General features: G+C 37.5%; 1 protein-coding gene across 2 annotated transcripts; it reads left to right on the forward strand.

The window, feature by feature from the left end:
- The first annotated feature begins 1,312 nt into the window (after positions 1–1,312).
- On the forward strand, positions 1,313–6,782 carry LOC140881951 (protein WEAK CHLOROPLAST MOVEMENT UNDER BLUE LIGHT 1-like). Of its 2 annotated transcripts, XM_073287638.1 has the most exons (4): positions 1,318–1,461; positions 1,603–1,690; positions 3,262–4,236; positions 4,668–6,782. In XM_073287638.1, exons 3-4 carry the CDS (start codon positions 3,313–3,315, stop codon positions 6,516–6,518), a joined length of 2,775 nt encoding a protein of 924 aa, XP_073143739.1. In that variant the 5' UTR covers positions 1,318–1,461; positions 1,603–1,690; positions 3,262–3,312; the 3' UTR covers positions 6,519–6,782. The 2 variants fall into 2 exon arrangements, with proteins under 2 accessions (XP_073143738.1, XP_073143739.1); XM_073287637.1 differs by lacking the exon at positions 1,603–1,690 and having other exon boundaries at positions 1,313–1,461.
- Positions 6,783–19,262: the final 12,480 nt, after the last annotated feature.

The raw sequence follows: 19,262 nt of genomic DNA on the forward strand, positions 1-19,262 counted from the left end.
GATTGCACTTGGTCTGGTTTGGATAGCTTATGAAGAGTAGAACTTGGTATGATCAAGTTCGTTTATAACCAATTAAACTATAAGCGACGTCTTGTTCTTTGGTCCTTTTGTCTGATCTGTAAGTCCAAATCCATCTAATATGCTTGGATAATCTGATCTTCTTAAGTATATTTGTCAGCTCTTTTGTTATATATCTCATTTGTCATTACCAAAACTTGAAGTATTTTTGAATTAATAGAAAACTAAAAAAAAATTGTTTCTAATGTTTTAATTACAAAAAACTATTATAAACCTATATTTCTTTTAAAAAAAAAACCTTCCAACTAGAAACTTATAATTGTATAACAAGATAATTATATGTGTTCATAATTAAATTTGGTGAACATAAACTCTAAATATTGTACACAATAACTAAACGCAGACAAATTCGTCATGAAATGTGTTGTTCATGCATAATCCAATTTTCCATCAAAGTTGCGATAATTAACTTAAAAGTTTGGTATTTTCACATTTTGTCAAGAAGAACAACACATCGTGCACGCGATAATTAACGGATAAATTTTGTTAAATAGATAAAGGACAAATTGCATATCTTATTTAACATATTTGTTCTAATTAAATAATTATAAAAATAAATTAATTAGATTATTAATAGTTTTTTTTTTTTAAAAAAAAATTAAACAATAATAAAACCTAGTGTCAAACCTCTTCGAAGGAAATTAAGTGCCACTTATTCTCCGGCCACCTTTCGGCTATGCTATCGCCTATCGTCATTGTATCATCGGAGAGGGGCTTCCGAAACTTTTGTTGCTAAGTTGTGTAGTTTCAAATCCGATTGTTGGTAGAGAGGAGGGAAATCGTGTAAGTTGAGTGGAGTGAAGATATAGGTATAGTCGTATAGAGCATGAATTTTTTTTTAACTATTTTAGGACGAAATAAACAAATATCCACATTTAAATGGTTAAAACAAATAAAAATTTTCTCTAAATTTCGTGTAAAGAGTGTAAATCAAAAATATTATTATTGTAGCTGATTCACAAGAAAAGTCATGGCGAGATATTTTTGCATTAATTAACCCTTTTAACAATACAAATTATGCATTTATTTGTTCATTAAAAAAAACTATATTTATTTCAAATTAGCCTTAAAATATGAAACCTAAAGAAAATCAAATACTAGAAATAGAAAGTCGACCAATGGATATCCTTAAATTGTGAACCTCACACATCTGTCGGCTCCACACGTGTGTTACACCTTCTTCACCAGTACGTCTCATATTTATAGAAAATATAATAAAAATAACAATTTCTTTTTAGAAAAAAGATCATTTATCATATCTAATTTTCAGAAATTTTTTAGTTCTCGATCCTATTTTTTGGATTTGTCAGAAGCCCACGAAAATATTCTCTGTTTTCAGCCACCATTTGACTTTTTGTCTGTCTCGTTTTCTGGTGATTCTTGGTATGTTCTTACGTTTTTATATTTTTGGTCAAATTTGTGATTATGATTAGGCCTTTTTAGCTTTGAATTTTCTATCCTTTTTTTTATTTTCTTCTATTTTTTTGCATGTTTGTTTGCTGCTTGATTGGATGTACTGATCAGTGGACGAGATTTTGGATCTTTTCAGTCATTTCTTGCTGATTATTGTAATATTCTTCATGCAAATAAGATCAAGATTCTTGAAGCATAGGTAAAATTATAGGAATTTGCTGCTGAATCAGTTGAATTTAATTCTTTTCTATGGTGGGCATCTGGAAATTTGATGTTTTGGAGTAAATTAATTATATTTTGTGATTATTATATATCTTAAGAATCATAGTTTGGAGGGATTTGGTTTTATGATGATGCTGGCCTTTTGCTTTTTTTTTTTTTTTGGTTATTTTGAGCAACAGAATTTTGATAGATGGGGTTTACACAACGAATCTTGTTATTTGCTGCCAGCCACAATTGACTTAAGTCATGCGTTTGCTCTCTATCTTGCACAAAGCACGGTGGTTGGGTTGCCGCAAAGTTTAAAAGATTTGAATTGGATTGACACTGTTTTTGATATTTTTGTTATAAGTTCAGCTACCCGTATTTTGGATTTTAGAGTGACTTTTATATTTTTTTTTCTGTTTTAAAAATATACGCGGTTAGGCGGTGCAAAACTCAAAGGAATAGGAATGGAATAAGTTTGCTTCATCCTTCGACCTCCTGTCTCGTATCGCCTATTCCTTTGAATTTTGCACTGCCTAACACTCTGGTCATCCTTCAACCCCTGTTTTGCGCTTGGTATCTTGGAATGAAAAAGAAGTATTATTCGGTTGATGATGGCATGATTTGGGGCTGCCAATTTGGTGTCGTAAAAGTAATTCAATCTAGTATGATGTTGACTTAGGATTGATTAGATAATGTTTTGGTATTTCTGAGTTATAGAAAGCAATAGGTGAAAGATTTCTGATAAAGGACATTACAGAATAGACCCGAATCCAGAACTTTATTGAACAGTTGATCTACTTGAGTTCTTGTGCAAAACACACAGTCCTTCTATTGTAGGATTCACTTTATGCTTAATAAAACAAGTGATTATATCTTATTCCTTTTACTGAATCAAGAAAATCAGCTACATTGATATATTCCTGATTATGCAATCTTTCGTTGCCTTTCTGCCATCCTTTAGTACTTCTCTGTTTCTTCTTTTTCCAGGCTTGATTGATGTCACTCTGGTGTAAATATGATCCAAAATAGTTCGACAATTTTCATGTTTCACCTCTAGTTACTTGTATGTGGTGATGAAAATCAATCTGTGTCTGCTGGCATCTGTTCATTATAGGCTGAGAAGTTTCAAAACTTATGAATCTGATCATTTTTTGGAGCCCTTTTTTCTCCATATGACCATTCAATAATCATCAGATAAAATTAGAAGAAACACAGGACGGGTTTTGTCCTTTCTCTTTGCATATCATACTTCTTTTCGTGGTCAATTCTTTAGTATGTGAATGGGTGAGCGTGCTTGGCTAAGGGGAATGTGATTGGGATAATAAGTGGGGGCAGAGAGTGGACTTAGTTTGGCGTATGAAAATGTTTATTTTTGTACAAAACGGTAAAAGATTTATAGGTTGGTGATGGGTGAGGAGAGTTGCAAGTGCCTGAAAGAGAAACAATTTTGCTAATAATAACTATCGTTTATTGGCCTTGTAGTTATGAATTGACCTCCATTAACTGCTGTTTGTCTAAGATTTATGTTGTTTCTAAAGAAATCATTTCTCCATTAAACTGCAGCGTCACTCGGAAATTCAGTTAGTGAATCGACTCTTCATAGCTTTTATCTGAATGGAGGGTGCTAAAAACTTTGAAGAAAATGCTCCTCCTGAATCCTCTCCCGCACATGCCCTTTCATCCCTTGATAAAGGTCAATCAGAAAGTTCTTCAAGAACCACGGATGGGAATGGAGAAATCAATGTTTCTAAATCAGGAATTTTAGATGATAATTTCAATGGGTCAAGTCCCGAAGCGAGTCTAAAACCCGTAACAGATGATCTGACTTCAACTTCTCCAGTAGTGCATGGTGAAAAAGAAGCTTCAGAACAGAATATTTCTACACCTGTGGTTGTAAATAATGCAGCCCACGCAGTGGAAGAGAATATGGAATCACCAGTAGCAAATAATGTGGTTTCAACTTCTCCAGTTGCGGAAACTGAAATAAAAACTTCAGAACATAATGTTGACACACCTGTGGTTGGAACTGATGTCTCACATCCAATGGCAGAGAGTACTGGATCAGTTAAAAGTCACACAGGCGATAACTCAGAAATTCCATGGCAACAAAGTTCGTCAAATATGTTGGAAGAAAATATAGGCGATGCCTCTGCAGAATCTGTAAGCCATAATTTTGATGGATCTGCAGTTGAGAAGGATGTTCCGGCTGCATCAGTTGGCGATCTAGACAAGCCTATGCCTCAAAAAGAAGAAAACTTACAAGTCAAAATAGTTGCGCGGCCGTCTCCAGAGGATGAGGATGCACCTTCTGTTTCATCTCCAGATGTGAGAAATGGTAATGCTGCTCAGCTCATTGCCAAAGTACCTGTAAGTTCCTTGGAGAGTAAGAAATCCATAGGACAATCTAAACGAACTGATAATACGAAACTAAGCAGAGGTCAGATTGACACGGCAGCACCTTTTGAATCTGTCAAAGCTGCTGTTTCGAAGTTTGGTGGAATCGTGGACTGGAAAGCCCATCGTGTTCAGACTGTGGAGGTATGAGCTTTAGTTCTTTTTTAACTTCCTGTTGGGGGATTCTTTTAAGTTTCTTACGAGAAGGAATTGGTTTTCATATCTATATCTATGGTTCTCATGGATCATTGTAAATTTTTTAAGCATGATTTCGTGGTCCACTTGTGATTTATCAAAAATAGAGAAATTGAGTCAGGTTTAATTTAGTGTTGTGAAACAATGTTCTGTGCCATGCAAATTTGTCCACCAAAACTTTTGATTTTTTTTTCTGATGACTGTAACAATTTACACAATGGTCTTAGTGTGTTCTTGGTGTCCTATCTCAAATTGTGCATTTGATGGAGGCAAAGGAACCGCTGTGAATGACCCAACTCAATGTTATCCAGTATATTAGCAACTCGTCTTGATAAATTTTCACTTGAAGATTGCCTTAGAGTGATTCTGGTTACATGCAGAGACGAAAGTTCATAGAACAAGAACTTGAGAAAGCACAGGAGGAGATACCGTCATACAAGAAACAATCTGAAGCTGCTGAAGAGGCGAAAATTCAAGTTTTAAAAGAACTAGACAGCACTAAAAGGCTCATAGAAGAATTGAAGCTTAACCTTGAACGAGCACAAACAGAAGAACACCAAGCAAGACAAGATTCAGAACTTGCTAAGCTAAGGGTTGAAGAGATGGAGCAAGGGATTGCTGATGAAGCTAGCTTTGCAGCCAAGGCACAGCTTGAAGTTGCCCGAGCAAGGCATGCAGCTGCAGTTACCGAGCTTAAAAGCGTTAAAAATGAATTGGAACAGCTCAAAACAGATTATGCTGTGCTGGTGGCGGAGAAAAATTCAGCAGTGAGCAAGGCAGAAGAAGCCGTCGCTGCAGCAAAAGAGGTTGAGAAGTCGGTGGAGGATATGACCATTGAATTAATTACTGCTAAGGAGGCCTTGGAATCTGCGCATGCAGCACATCTGGAGGCAGAGGAACACAGGATTGGAGCAATAATGGCGAAGGAGCAAGACACTCTCAATTGGGAGAAAGAATTAAAGCAAGCGGAGAAGGACTTGGAGACACTGAAACAGCAGATTGCATCTACGAAGGATCTCAGATCTAAGTTAGACAGTGCAACAACATTACTAATGGATTTGAAAATGGAATTGGCAGCTTATATGGGATCATCAGTAAGTACGGAACTAAAGGAACCAGAAAAAATAACTCGTGGTGATATTCAAGCCTCTGTTGATTCGGCAAAGAAGGAACTTGAAGAAGTTAAACTCAGCATTGAAAAAGCAACGGATGAAGTTAAAATCTTGAGGGTGGCAGCTACATCACTAAAATTAGAACTGGATCGAGAAAAAGCAGAACTTGCCGCCATTCAACAAAGGGAAGGAATGGCGTCGATTGCAGTTTCATCTCTTGAAGCTGAGCTGAACCGGACAAAGTCTGAAATTGCTCTTATTCAGGTGAAGGAGAAAGAAGTGCGAGAGAAAATGGTGGAACTTCCCAAGCAACTACAAGAGACAGCTCAGGAAGCTGATCAGGTGAAGGCACTTGTTGAAATGGCCCGTGAAGAGCTTCGAAAGGCTACGGAAGAGGCAGAACAGGTGAAGGCAGGAGCAAGTACAATGGAAAGTAGACTGCGTGCTGCTCAGAAGGAAATTGAAGCAGCAAAGGCTTCCGAAATGTTGGCACTAGCAGCTATAAATGCGTTGCAAGAAAGCGAATCTGCTCAAAAAAACAATGACGAGGATTCGCCTACTGGAGTAACACTTTCGTTAGAAGAGTATTACGAGCTTAGCAAGAGAACTCATGAAGCAGAAGAGCAAGCCAACACACGGGTGGCAGCTGCTATCGCCCAAATTGATGTGGCGAAGGAGTCTGAGTTGAGGGCCTTGAAAAGGCTCGAGGAAGTCACACAAGAGATAGCTGAAAGGAAAAATTCACTACAAATTGCTATGCTCAAGGCTGAGCAAGCTAAGGAAGGAAAACTAGGAGTAGAGCAGGAGCTAAGAAAGTGGAGGGCTGAGCATGAGCAGAGACGGAGAGCTAGTGAATCTGTTCCGCCAGCAATTATAGTGAGTAAAAGCCCACGTGCAAGTTTTGAGGAATCGAAAGCTTATGAACCCAGAAATTTTGTCAGCATCCCCGATGTTTCCACTCTTCATCAAAGGTTGAGTCCAAGGTCATACACCAGCGTCACAGAAACCGATTCGTCACCTGATGTAAGAGCCCCCGTCAAGAAAAAGAAAAAGTCCTTCTTCCCACGGATTTTCATGTTCTTGGCTCGAAAGAAGGCACAAGCAAATAAAACTGCTTGATAGTTTGTCTATACTGCTAAATAATTTTTTTTTTTTTAATTACAATGTGGTATATGTTCAGCTTGCTTTCGTTGATTTTTTTACCTGAGTTTCACCTCAGTTGAATCTTGTATCTTTAGGATTATAGCATGTATTCATACACGTTGATTGTTGTATTTTATGTGTACATTGATGAATAGATGTGTGGAATAAGTTTTGTATGGCTTACAAAGAACTGAAGAATGTGACTTTTGGGATTGAAAATAAAATCTCTGGTTACGCTTTTTCGTTTTCTGTTTTTCGTGTTTTTCCATGCAATATATGTATATTAATTTATAGAGTAAGTCTATTGTTATGGTTTTACGGATCTATATTTGTAAGACAGATTGTTTCGATACATATCTACAAAACTCTTTTATGAGTTGGATGGAATCGGGTCGAAAATTTATTCCACAAAATTAAATCGTGATACAATCTTAGTGTTTTTGTGTAGCTTATTATTATTATTATTATTATTATTATTATTATTATTATATGCCTCAATTGCATGTTAAAGCTCTCTCATGATGAATTGGAATGTATGCACTAGTAAAAATATAATTTGGTATGCAAACACAACACGTGATCGTGATGCTATACATTGTATACAAACAAGAAACACCCTTTACATCCAAGATTATTCGACTAATGGAGTAAGTGAGCGTTTGGACAAATGTTAGAAGTTCAATTTTCCTTATCAATATCTTTTCGAAAGACTTTGTCTCACAGGACTAGCCCAATGCAGTTTACGTCATTGCGTTACCCTTTTATCTAGTACGCACCGAATGGTAACGGTTATGAAATTTCATAAAAAAAAAAATATTTTTACACACTTACTAAAGTTTTGTTCGGTTTTAGTAATAAATTTCAGTCGGTTTAGTTTAAACTATTACTCACACTTATTCATGTGAATTGCGATGCGGTATAATATATTTTCATAAAATTTACATGTTCATTTTACAAATGCCACAAATTAGTTCATGACCATGTATTTAGGGGCGGATTTCGGAATTTTGTTTAGCGGAACACAATTCATATAAAATATAGATCTCTTGTAAGACTATATCACCAATATTTATTCGTGAAGCGGATTGCCCCAATTCATATATATAATAAAAACTTAATACTTTTGGCATAAAAAAATTTGTTTTGCATCTGTCGGATCAAATAGAAGACTCGTATCACCAAACTATTCTGTGAGACGATTTCACAAAAGTTTTTGTATCATATAAAACCTCAAAAGTATAATTCATATTAACTAAATGACAAAAAGAAATGTGAAAACATTATTATAAAATCAAATGCCATGCACAATTGACCTTCACAATATTTTATTATTGATATAGTTGATGATATAGTCATTTGATAAGTTATTAAATATATCATTTTCATTATATTAACATCAAAGAGTAATTCAATCACAAACCACTCAATTGGTTCTGAAATCAAAAAAAATTTCACAATTTTCATGCCGAAAAGTTTATCTCTGTTGTTGCAGTTGCAAAATCCAAATCCAAATCCAAATCCAAATCCAAATTCAAATCAAAATCAATGCTAAAATCTTACTAATTTAATTTATTAACTCAATAGTTAACATATTATGTTAATTACACAAAAAAAAATTAGAGGTGCATAAAGCTTATTGATTTAATTAAATGACTATGAAAGAGTGGGTGCCCTGTTAGCCAACTTGTGGCTAAGGGTCTTTATGACTCTATATGTAAACAATCTTTGTTTAATATAATTTACACTTTTATATTGACTTTTGCTTTATCTTTTATCATATTATTATGTTGTGACGTACTATACGATGTTTAGATAAAGACTTTGAATATATTAGAGTGCATGTAAGATATGATAGCAGATTTGAATGACTATCATAAAACACATCTTATAATCACTGTATATTCTAAACAGTTCCTAGTCAATTGAGCCGTCCGCAAATAAGGATAAGGATTGCTCGAGATTGAGACTAGCATTTGCGATGCCAAGTACCACGTTTCATTGGTATGAAACATAGAGATGTTCGAAGCATGCAAATGGATATTCATTTGATGGATGATCAAACTACCATATTCGAACTTTTCAAGTGGTTTTCACTAATTGAGTGGATAAGTCCGCGGTTTTGGTTGTACACCATTAGTCCTTACTACTTGAAACATCATGGAGACTCTATATGCTAGTACTGTACTTTGACTCGTTTACCGACTCTATGAGGGTCATCAGGTGTCGGGATTGGGTACAGTTACGACACATATAGGAGTCAATGCTTTGTTGTCAAGGATTCACCACACGCTTGCGAGTGTGGATATCCTATGCGATCTGAGGAGATATTAGTGTGACAAATCTCTGGCCAGAGTACATGATGTGCTTTAGGTTACTTTGTTTCCTAGTTGCACATGCGATGTCACTATTTGATCTTCAAGATGTATTGCATAGTTATCGAATCTCGAACGACTCTCAATATACCAATGGTTGTTGATTCGATCGGGATATATGGATGAAGGGACCGTACTGTACGCTAACCAAAACCTACTGGTTCTTGCAGGCACTATCAGTGATACCTAGGGAATCATGAGGCGATGTTGCTAGACGCTCTTACCATGATTCGATGGGTAAGTTGGAAATTGTTGTTCCGAGTCACAAGGAGTTGTGGGCCCACGGTTAGCTGTATCCTTGAACCATTGAGGGTTACACAAGTAATAGATTTCTAATCCCCGTTGAGATAATTAAATTTAATGAGTTAAATTTAGCAAATGAGAAGTAGGACTTCTTATTAAAGAGTAGAGGGAGTGAGATTTCCTAAAATGACATAGGGATGCCATTTTTGGAAATCACTGAATTCGGATTCAGAAAATTTATCTTGACTTTAAAATATGCAGAAAAGGTTTCTGTACACATTGGTGAAATTGGTTTATCAATTTGAGTCACGATGAATTTTATATTAATTTTTGAACATGCGGGCTTTGCTTGTCAGGCTTGAACTTATCACTAATGGGCCTAAGCTGTTAGCAGCCCACATTATAAATAAGTTATTGCAGTACAGAAATTAGACACAACATCTCATAATTTTCGAAACCTAGAGAGCTTTCTCTCCCTAGGGTTCGGCCGCCCCTTCCTCTTCTGTGTTCGAAAATCCAGTCTGCAATTTTTGAAAATTGCAGTCTGGTTTAACAGATCAGATCTATTAAATTCTCTTCGTAGAAACTTCTGATAGACTTTCTAGTGCAGTCTATCAGAGGGAATAAGAATTCTGTTCGTGGACCTGATTCAGGATTTGATCGATCGAGTCATCAGTTTCTGGGATATACAAGAACAGCAAAATTTTCTGTTGGAGTCCATAACCTCAAGTTGAGACTTGAGAGGTAAAATTTAATTTGGTTTTATTTTACTTGTTTGTTTTAATCGTTAGGATTTGATACCCATGATCTGGAATCGTTCCAGATCAGAAAATAAAAATTTTAAACTTCCGCTGCTACGGGTATCACATCAGATTGATCTGGGAACGTGTTCCAACAGTGGCGTCAGAGACAGGTTGTTCTCAGATCAAACGATTAAAATTTTTTCGATTGTACAAAGCCTCGATTTTTCAGAAAAAATAAAACAAAAAAAAAAAAAATTTCCAAGAGGCTGCCCGCTGCCCTCGCGCAGCTGGGCTGCGAGCGCGGCCCAGCAGCCCAGCGTGTTGGGCTAGGGCAAACGTTGCCCTAGACCGGCGCGCAGCTGGGCCGCGCTCGGCGGCCCAGCGACGGGGCTGGGCCCCCAACCCGACAGTCGGGGGGCTGCGCGGGAAGAAAAATTAAAAATTTTATTTTTGAAATTTTGAATTTCGGCCCATTAATTGTTATCGAACCCAGTTTTTGGCCCGATTGAAAATTGTTTTAGTTGGTCCACGAGACAATGGGTCAAAATTGTTTGAGCCCAAAATTTTAAGAAAATTAATTTTTGGATAAATTTTGAATTTTGGAAATTTATAAATTTAATCCATTAAATTAAAATTTTTAAAATTATTTATTTTAGTACAATGGATTATAAAATATGATTTTATATATGAAATTATATTTTATATATAGAATATGATTTTATGGATAAACTAGATAAAATATGATTTTATATATAAAATAAGATTTTATGTATGAAATATGATTTTATCTATGAAATATGATTTTATCTATTTACAATTATAGCCACTTTGAATTGTATGTTATCCAATCATTTAATTGAATTAAATAATTGGATAAAAGGATGATCGATTGTCATGACCAAGTTTTTAGGTATATGTTAGGTCGTTTACATTTGGTTTTTATTATTACCGTTGGGTTTTATTAATGGGCTTGGTTTATGGCCCAATTTGATTTATCATTTGTAATAAAAATGGGTCTGGTTCATGGCCCGTTCCCACCCTTAAATATGTATCCCCTACTTGTCATCAAAATTTATTGTAAATTTATTAGACTTAGTGGGAGATAAAGATTTGAAGACAATGGTGGGCCCAGCAGACAATAAAGACCAAAAAAATATAAATTGGTAGCTCAATGTCATAGGATTGCATTGCATACTTGCATATCACCTAGGATTAGACTTAGACTCGTGATTGACTACCACGGGTCGAGTAGATCTAGGCGTCGATTCCTTTATATAATATTTGATATTATTGTTGTATGCATGTTTAGACTAAATTGCATGAATCCCGCAAACATACAAATTTTTAAATGATGAGACAAATTTTTCAAAATTAAAATACCGCATTTTAAATACGATTTAAAATTGATATCAATATTTACAAAAGGGAATTTAAATATTGTTTAAATGTTCCTACCTTCCATCAACGATCAATGTATGAGATGCTACCCGCGGGCATGGTCCTTCTCATATTATTGGGGGGCCAGTTCGTCGGAAAACTGTACATTGGATCGAACATGTTGTAAGTTGGGTGGAACTCCCGTGGGATTGGCTCATATTATTGGGGGATCCATACGGCGACCATCCATCACAACTTAATATTGGTGGGTCATCTTGACATGTCACAATAAACAACGTCATATTATTGGGCTTTTATTGGACATGAGGTAAAAACATGGGGGTTGTTTTGGAAGCAATTATACTCTACCTTTTGAAAATTATGGTTGGCTGATATTATTCGGGACTATGATTTGTCAATTGGACTCCATGTTTCTACTAAGAAAACCAGTTTTTTTTTTTCACTAGAGGGTGGTGAAATCGTTAAAATAGTGGGAGTGTAATTCATAAAATTAATCTCGCCTTATTTTATATCTTAGTAAATTAATTAAACAATCACTGATTATTGTCTGTTTCTTATCAGTATTTCATTATGATGAATTCGCGCAATGCACATGTTTAAATTCTCAAGCAAAATAAAATGACTGGCGCAAACTATACGGATTGGTTCCGTAAGTTAAAATTGTCCTGAGTTCGGAGAAGATTTTCTACGTGCTAGAAAAGGCTCCTCCGAAAACAGCCCTGACTGATGTAACTTCGAAAAGGTTGGCCGAACTAGAGAAATGATGGGACCATGATCTCAAGGCCAAATGTTACATGCAAAGCTGGACAAGTCTAAAGAAGTTTGCCATCACTGCAAGAAACCCGGTTACTGGAAGCGCAACAGCAAAGAATATATCGAGCAATTACGAACTACAAAGGATATATTTTATATTGAAATAAATATTTCACTTAATACTACTTCTTGGGTATTGGATACCAGATGTGGTTCTCACATTTGCAATGAGTTACAGATGATGACAAGAAGTCATAGGCTAAGGATAGGTAAGACCCAGTTAAGGCTCGGGAATGGTTCCAGAGTTGAAGCCAAAGTTTTAGGAAACGTTTGTTTAATTCTGCAAAACAATTTTAAGCTATTTTTGAGAGATGTTTTATTTGTGCCAGATTTGATTAAAAACATTATTTCTATTTCTATGCTTGATAGAGATGGTTTTTGTTGCAATTTTGTGAATGAGATTTGCAATATTTACAAGAATGAATGTTTGGAAATGGACAACTTGAAATGATCTATATAACTTGAAATTAAAAGACGTTCCAGTTAATTATGTTGATAAACCGGCAACAACAATAAAAAGGAAAAACGATAGCAAAAACCCGGCAAACCTTTGGCATGCGAGGCTAGGTCATATTTCCTCAAGGAGGATTAACAAGCTAGTGGGAGAGGACATGTTTGATATGTTTGATATAAACTCTCTACTTGTGAGTCCTGCCTAAAAGGAAAAATGACTAAAACACCATTCAAGGGAAAACCTGAGCGTAGTCAAAATCTATTGGATCTGATCCATACAGATGTTTGCGGCCCATTTAGTATTGGTACTAAATTTGTTCACATCTAATTCATTACATTTACTGATGATTATTCTAGGTATGGGTATTTATATTTGATGAAATATAAATCTGAATCATTTGAAAGGTTCAAAGAATTCAAGAATGAAGTAGACTACCAGCTAGGTAAAAGTATTAAAGCACTTCGATCTGATCGAGGCGGTGAATACTTGAGTACCGAGTTTTTGGACTATCTGAAAGAAAATGGAATTCTTTTTCAGTGGACTCCTCCTGCCACACCTAAGCTTAATGGTGTAGCAGAGCGTCATAATCGAACTCTATTGGACATGGTTCAATCTATGATGAGCTTCACTGAGCTTCCACCCTCGTTTTGGTGCTATGCACTTGAAACAGCGGTATTGTTATTGAACAATGTCCACACTAAAGCAGTGAACAAAACACCATATGAATTATAGACTGGCAAAACTCCTATGTATTCGTACTTGAGGATTTGGGGATGTCCTTCTTACGTGAAGCAGACAGTGGGAGATAAGTTGGATAATCGATCCACTTTATGTTATTTTGTAGGGTATCCGAAGAATTCGATCGGATATTATTTCTATCATCCTACTGAAACAAAAGTGTTTGTTTCTAGGAATGCCACCTTCCTTGAGAAGGAATTCTTACTTGATAGAAAAGGCAAAATGATGGAACTCGAAGAAGTTCGAGAAGAACCCAAGATACAAAATAGCAACCCCACACCTCAGGAACCAATAATTGACACGCCACCTCTTAGAAGATCCAAAAGGACTTCTAGACCTCCTGATCGACTTAATCTCCTACTTGAAGGGGATCAAAGTGAGCCCATCGTTGGATGTGATCCAAGAAACTTCAAGGAGGCAATTTCTGATGCCGATTCAAATTTATGGCTTGAAGCCATGCAGTCTGAAATAGACTCCATGCATGCAAACCAAGTTTGGTCTTTAGTAGATCCTCTCGATGAAATTGTTCCTATAGGGTGTAAATGGATCTACAAGAGAAAACTTGGTCCTGATGGTAAGGTGCTGACCTACAAGGCACGATTGGTCGCAAAAGGTTATACTCAAAGACAAGGTGTTGACTATGATGAAACTTTTTCACCAGTCGCAATGTTCAAGTCCATAAGAATCCTAATTGCCATAGCAGCTTGGTATGACTATGAGATATGAAAAATGGATGTGAAGACTGCATTTCTTAATGAAAACATTAAGGAAGAGATCTATATGATGCAGCCCGAGGGATTCACATCCATGGGAAGCGAGCATAAGGTATGCAAGCTTCAGAGATCATTTATGGTCTCAAACAGGTATCAAGAAGTTGGAACCAGAAATTTGATGAAACTATAAAGGACTTTGTTTTCATCAAAAACCCGGAGGAACCGTGCGTGTACAAGAAAGTGGTTAAGGATGCTGTGACATTCTTAGTGCTTTATGTTGATGACATCATACTCATTGGGAATGATGTAGGGATGTTGCAGTTAACAAAGATATGGTTGTCAGGTAGATTCTCGATGAAGGACTTGAGTGAGGCGTCATATATTCTAGGAATACAGATCTAAGAGAATGATAGGACTCACTCAAGCAACCTACATCGACACCATATTGAAAAGGTTTTCTATGGATGAGTCCAAGAGAGGACATCTACCTATGTGCCATGGAGTTTCTCTATCCAAGTCAATGTCTCCCAAGACTGACGAAGAAATAGAAAAAATGACACACGTACCATATGCTTCAGCCATAGGGAGTATCATGTATGGGATGATATCTACCAGACCAGATGTAGCCTTTTCTCTGAGTGTCATGAGCAGATATCAAGCGAATCCTGGTCAAATGCATTGGAAATCTGTGAAGGATATTCTTAAGTACTTAAGAAGAACTAAGAATGTATTCATGGTTTATGGGCGAAGAGAATTGAAATTGGAAGGCTATACCGACTCTAGCTTCCAAAGCGACGTGGATGACTCGAAATCAACCTCTGGATTTGTATTAATGCTCAATGGCGGTGCTGTCTCTTGGAAGTGTTGGAAAACTGGCGAGTTCCCAGACCAATTACGATTGATACCCGGTGCAGCGGAAGTTTAAAAATTTTTCATGGAACGTTTCCATGGTATGGGTATCAACCGTTCATCGATTGAATTACGTGTGTGTAAAATTTAAATAACAATTAAATAAATTTTACCTCAAATCTCGCAACGAGATTAATGGACACCAACAGAACAATTCTGCTCTTGTTGTCTCTCCCTGGAACCGATGAACGCCTTCAATCAGGTCCACGAACAGAGGTTTAATCCCTCTGATAGATTGCACTAGAAAATCTATCAGAAGTTTTCTGCGAAGAGAATACACGAATTTGATTCGTTATTCCTTACTGCGATTCAAAATCACAGACCGGAATTTCTCGGGCAGAGCAAGGAGGGGGCGGCCGAAATATGTTTGAGAGAGAGGGTAGGGTTTTCGAAAATTGCTCTCAAAATAATGACCTGTTGTGTGTAATTTCTGTACTGAAATAACTTATTTATAATGCAGGCCACTAACACCTTAGGGCCCATTAGTCATAAGCTGGGGCCCGACAAGCAAAGCCCGCTCGTTCAGAAATTAATATAAAATTCATCGTGACTCCGATTGATGAAACGATTTCACCAATGTGCACAGAAACCATTTCTGCACGTTTTAAAGTCAAAATAAATTTTCCTGAATCCGAATTCAGTGGTTTCCAAAAATGTCCATCCCTATGTCATTTTAGGAAATCCTACTCCCTTACTCTTATTTAAGAAGTCCAACTCCTTAGTTCATTAAATTTAACTCTTTAAATTTAACTATCTCAACGGGGATTAAAACTCCATTACACTGTGTGACCCTCAATGGTTCAGGGATACAGCTAGCCGTGGGCTCACAACTCCTTGTGACTCGGAACAACACTTTCCGACTTGCCCAACGAATCATGGTAAAGCGCCTAGCAACATCGCCCCATGATTCCCTAGGTATCACTGATAGTGCCTACAAGAACCAGTAGATTTTGGTTAGCGTACAGTACGGTCCCTTCATCCATATATCCCGATCGAATCAACAACCATTGGTATATCGAGAGTCGCTCAAGATTCGATAACTATGCAATACATCTTGAAGATCAAATTAGTGACATCGCATGTGCTACTAAGAAACCATTTCTTAAATCACATCAAGTACTCTGGCCAGAGATTTGTCACACTAATATCTCCTCAGATCGCATAGGATATCCACACTCGCAAGTATGTGGTGAATCCTTGACAACAATGCATTGACTCCTATATGTGTCGTAACTGTACCCAATCTCGACACCTGATGACCCCCTCAGAGTCGGTAAACGAGTCAAAGCACAGTACTAGCATATAGAGTCTCCATGATGTTTCAAGTCGTAAGGACTAATGGTGTACAACCAAAACCGCGGACTTTATCCACTCGATAAGTGATAACCACTTGGAAAGTCCGGATAGGGTAGTTCGACTATTCATCCTATGAATATCCATTTGCATGCTTCGAACATCTCCATGTTCCCTACCAATGAAACGTGGTACTCCGCATCGCAAATGCTAGTCTCAAACTCGAGCGATCCTTATCCTTATTATCGGACGGCTCAATCGACTAGGAACGGTTTTAGAATATACAGTGACTATAAGATGTATTTCATGATAGACATCTCCATGTTCTACCACATCTTACATACACTATAGTATATTCAAGGTCTTTATCAAAACAACAATAGTATATCACAATATAACAATATGAAGTAATATAAAGTCATTGCCATAAAAGTGTAAATAATATTAAACAAAAGATTGTTTATACAAAGAGTCAACAAAGCCCATAGCCACACAGTTGGCTCACTGGGCACCCACTCTTACAATCTCCCACTTGCCCTATAGCCAACTAGTCATACTACGTAGACCCATTGCTTCGCGATGTTTGTCAAACAATGGTCCTGGCAAAGGCTTAGTAAGTGGATCAGCGATATTGTCTGCAGAGGCCACTCGTTCGACACTGATGTCTCCTCTTTCCACAATCTCCCGGATTATGTGGTATTTCCTCAGTACGTGTTTGGATCTTTGATGAGACCTTGGTTCCTTTGCTTGAGCAACGGCACCCGTGTTGTCGCAGTACACCGGGACTGGACCAACAAATTCAGGAATGACGCCCAACTCTTGGACGAAATTCCTCATCCAAACGGCCTCTTTAGCAGCAGCTGATGCTGCAATGTATTCAGCCTCAGTGGTGGAATCCGCTGTGGTGTCCTGCTTGGAACTCTTCCAAGAGACAGCACCGCCATTGAGCATGAACACAAATCCAGAGGTTGACTTCGAGTCATCCACATCACTTTGGAAGCTAGAGTCGGTATAGCCTTCCAGTTTGAGTTCTCGTCCTCCATAAACCATGAACATATTCTTAGTCCTTCGCAAGTACTTAAGAATGTCCTTCACGGCTTTCCAATGCATCTGACCAGGATTAGACTGATATCTGCTCGTGACACTCAGAGCAAATGCTACATCTGGTCTGGTAGATATCATCCCATACATGATACTACCTATAGCTGACGCATATGGTACATGTGTCATATTCTCTATCTCTGCATCAGTCTTGGGACACATAGACTTGGATAGAGAAACTCCATGACACATGGGTAGATGTCCTCTCTTGGACCCATCCATTGAAAACCGTTTCAATATGGTATCGATGTAGGTTGATTGAGTGAGTCCTATCATTCTCTTAGATCTATCCCTATAGATCTGTATCCCAAGAATGTAGGATGCCTCACCCAAATCCTTCATCGAAAATCTACCTGATAACCATATCTTTGTTGACTGCAACATCCCTACATCATTCCCAATGAGTAGGATGTCATCAACATAAAGTACTAAGAATGTCACAGCATCCTTAACTACTTTCTTGTACACGCAAGGTTCCTCCGGGTTCTTGATGAAACCAAAGTCTTTAATTGTTTCATCAAATTTCTGGTTCCAACTTCTTGATGCTTGTTTTAGACCATAAATTGATCTCTGAAGCTTGCATACCTTATGCTCGCTTCCCATGGATGTGTACCCCTCAGGCTGCTTCATATAGATTTCTTCCTTAATGTCTCCATTAAGAAAAGCAGTCTTCACATCCATTTGCCATATCTCATAGTCATACCATGCAGCTATGGCAATAAGGATTCTTATGGACTTGAACATTGCAACTGGTGAAAAGGTTTCGTCATAGTCAACTCCTTGCCTTTGAGTATAACCTTTAGCCACCAATCGCGCCTTGTAGGTCAATACCTTACCATCAGGCCCAAGCTTTCTTTTGTAGATCCATTTACACCCTATTGGAACAATTCCATCGGGAGGATCCACTAAAGTCCAGACTTGGTTAGTATGCATCGAATCCAATTCTGATTGCATAGCTTCAAGCCATAAATTCGAATCCGCATCAGAAATTGCTTCCTTGAAGCTTCTTGGATCACATCCAATGTCGGGTTCATCTTGACCCTCTTCAAGAAGAAGACCATATCGAACTGGAGGTCTAGAAGTCCTCTCGGATCTTCTAGGTGCAGGCGTGTCCAGCAATGGTTCCTGAGGTGTGGGATCGTTATTTTGTATTTCGGGTTCTTCTCGAACTTCTTCGAGTTCCATCATCTCGCCTTTCTTATCCAATAAGAATTCCTTCTCCAAGAAGGTGGCATTCCTAGAAACAAACACCTTTGTTTCAGCAGGATAATAGAAATAATATCCGATTGAATTCTTCGGATACCCCACAAAATAACACAAGCTGGATCGACTATCCAACTTATCTCCCACTGTCCGCTTCACGTAAGCAGGACATCCCCAAATCCTCAAGTATGAATACTTAGGAGCTTTGCCATTCCATAACTCGTATGGTGTTTTGTCCACTGCTTTAGTGTGGACGTTATTCAACAACAATACCGCCGTTTCAAGCGCATAGCCCCAAAACGAAGGTGGAAGCTCAGTGAAGCTCATCATGGATCGAACCATGTCCAACAAAGTTCGATTACGACGCTCCGATACACCATTAAGCTGTGGTGTCATAGGAGGAGTCCACTGAGAGAGAATCCCATTCTCTTTTAGATAGTCCAAAAACTCGGTACTCAAGTATTCTCCACCTCGATCCGATCGAAGTGCTTTAATACTTTTACCTAGCTTGTTTTCTACTTCAGCCCTGAATTCTTTGAACTTTTCAAATGCTTCAGACTTATATTTCATTAAATATAAATACCCATACCTTGAATAATCATCAGTAAAGGTAATGAAGTAGGTGTGGCCATGTTGAGTCCCTACTCTAAATGGACCACAAACATCTGTATGGATCAAATCCAACAGATTCTGACTACGTTCAGGCTTCCCCTTAAAAGGAGATTTAGTCATTTTCCCTT

Source organism: Henckelia pumila, chromosome 2, assembly GCF_033568475.1.
Source record: "Henckelia pumila isolate YLH828 chromosome 2, ASM3356847v2, whole genome shotgun sequence".
NCBI lineage: Eukaryota > Viridiplantae > Streptophyta > Magnoliopsida > Lamiales > Gesneriaceae > Henckelia > Henckelia pumila.

Excerpts from the sequence above, each read along its gene's own strand:
- LOC140881951 (XM_073287637.1), top strand. The coding sequence starts at position 3,313 with ATGGAGGGTGCTAAAAACTTTGAAGAAAATGCTCCTCCTGAATCCTCT. Across the intron at positions 4,237-4,667 it reads ATCGTGTTCAGACTGTGGAG|AGACGAAAGTTCATAGAACA; the intron begins GTATGAGCTTTA and ends GGTTACATGCAG.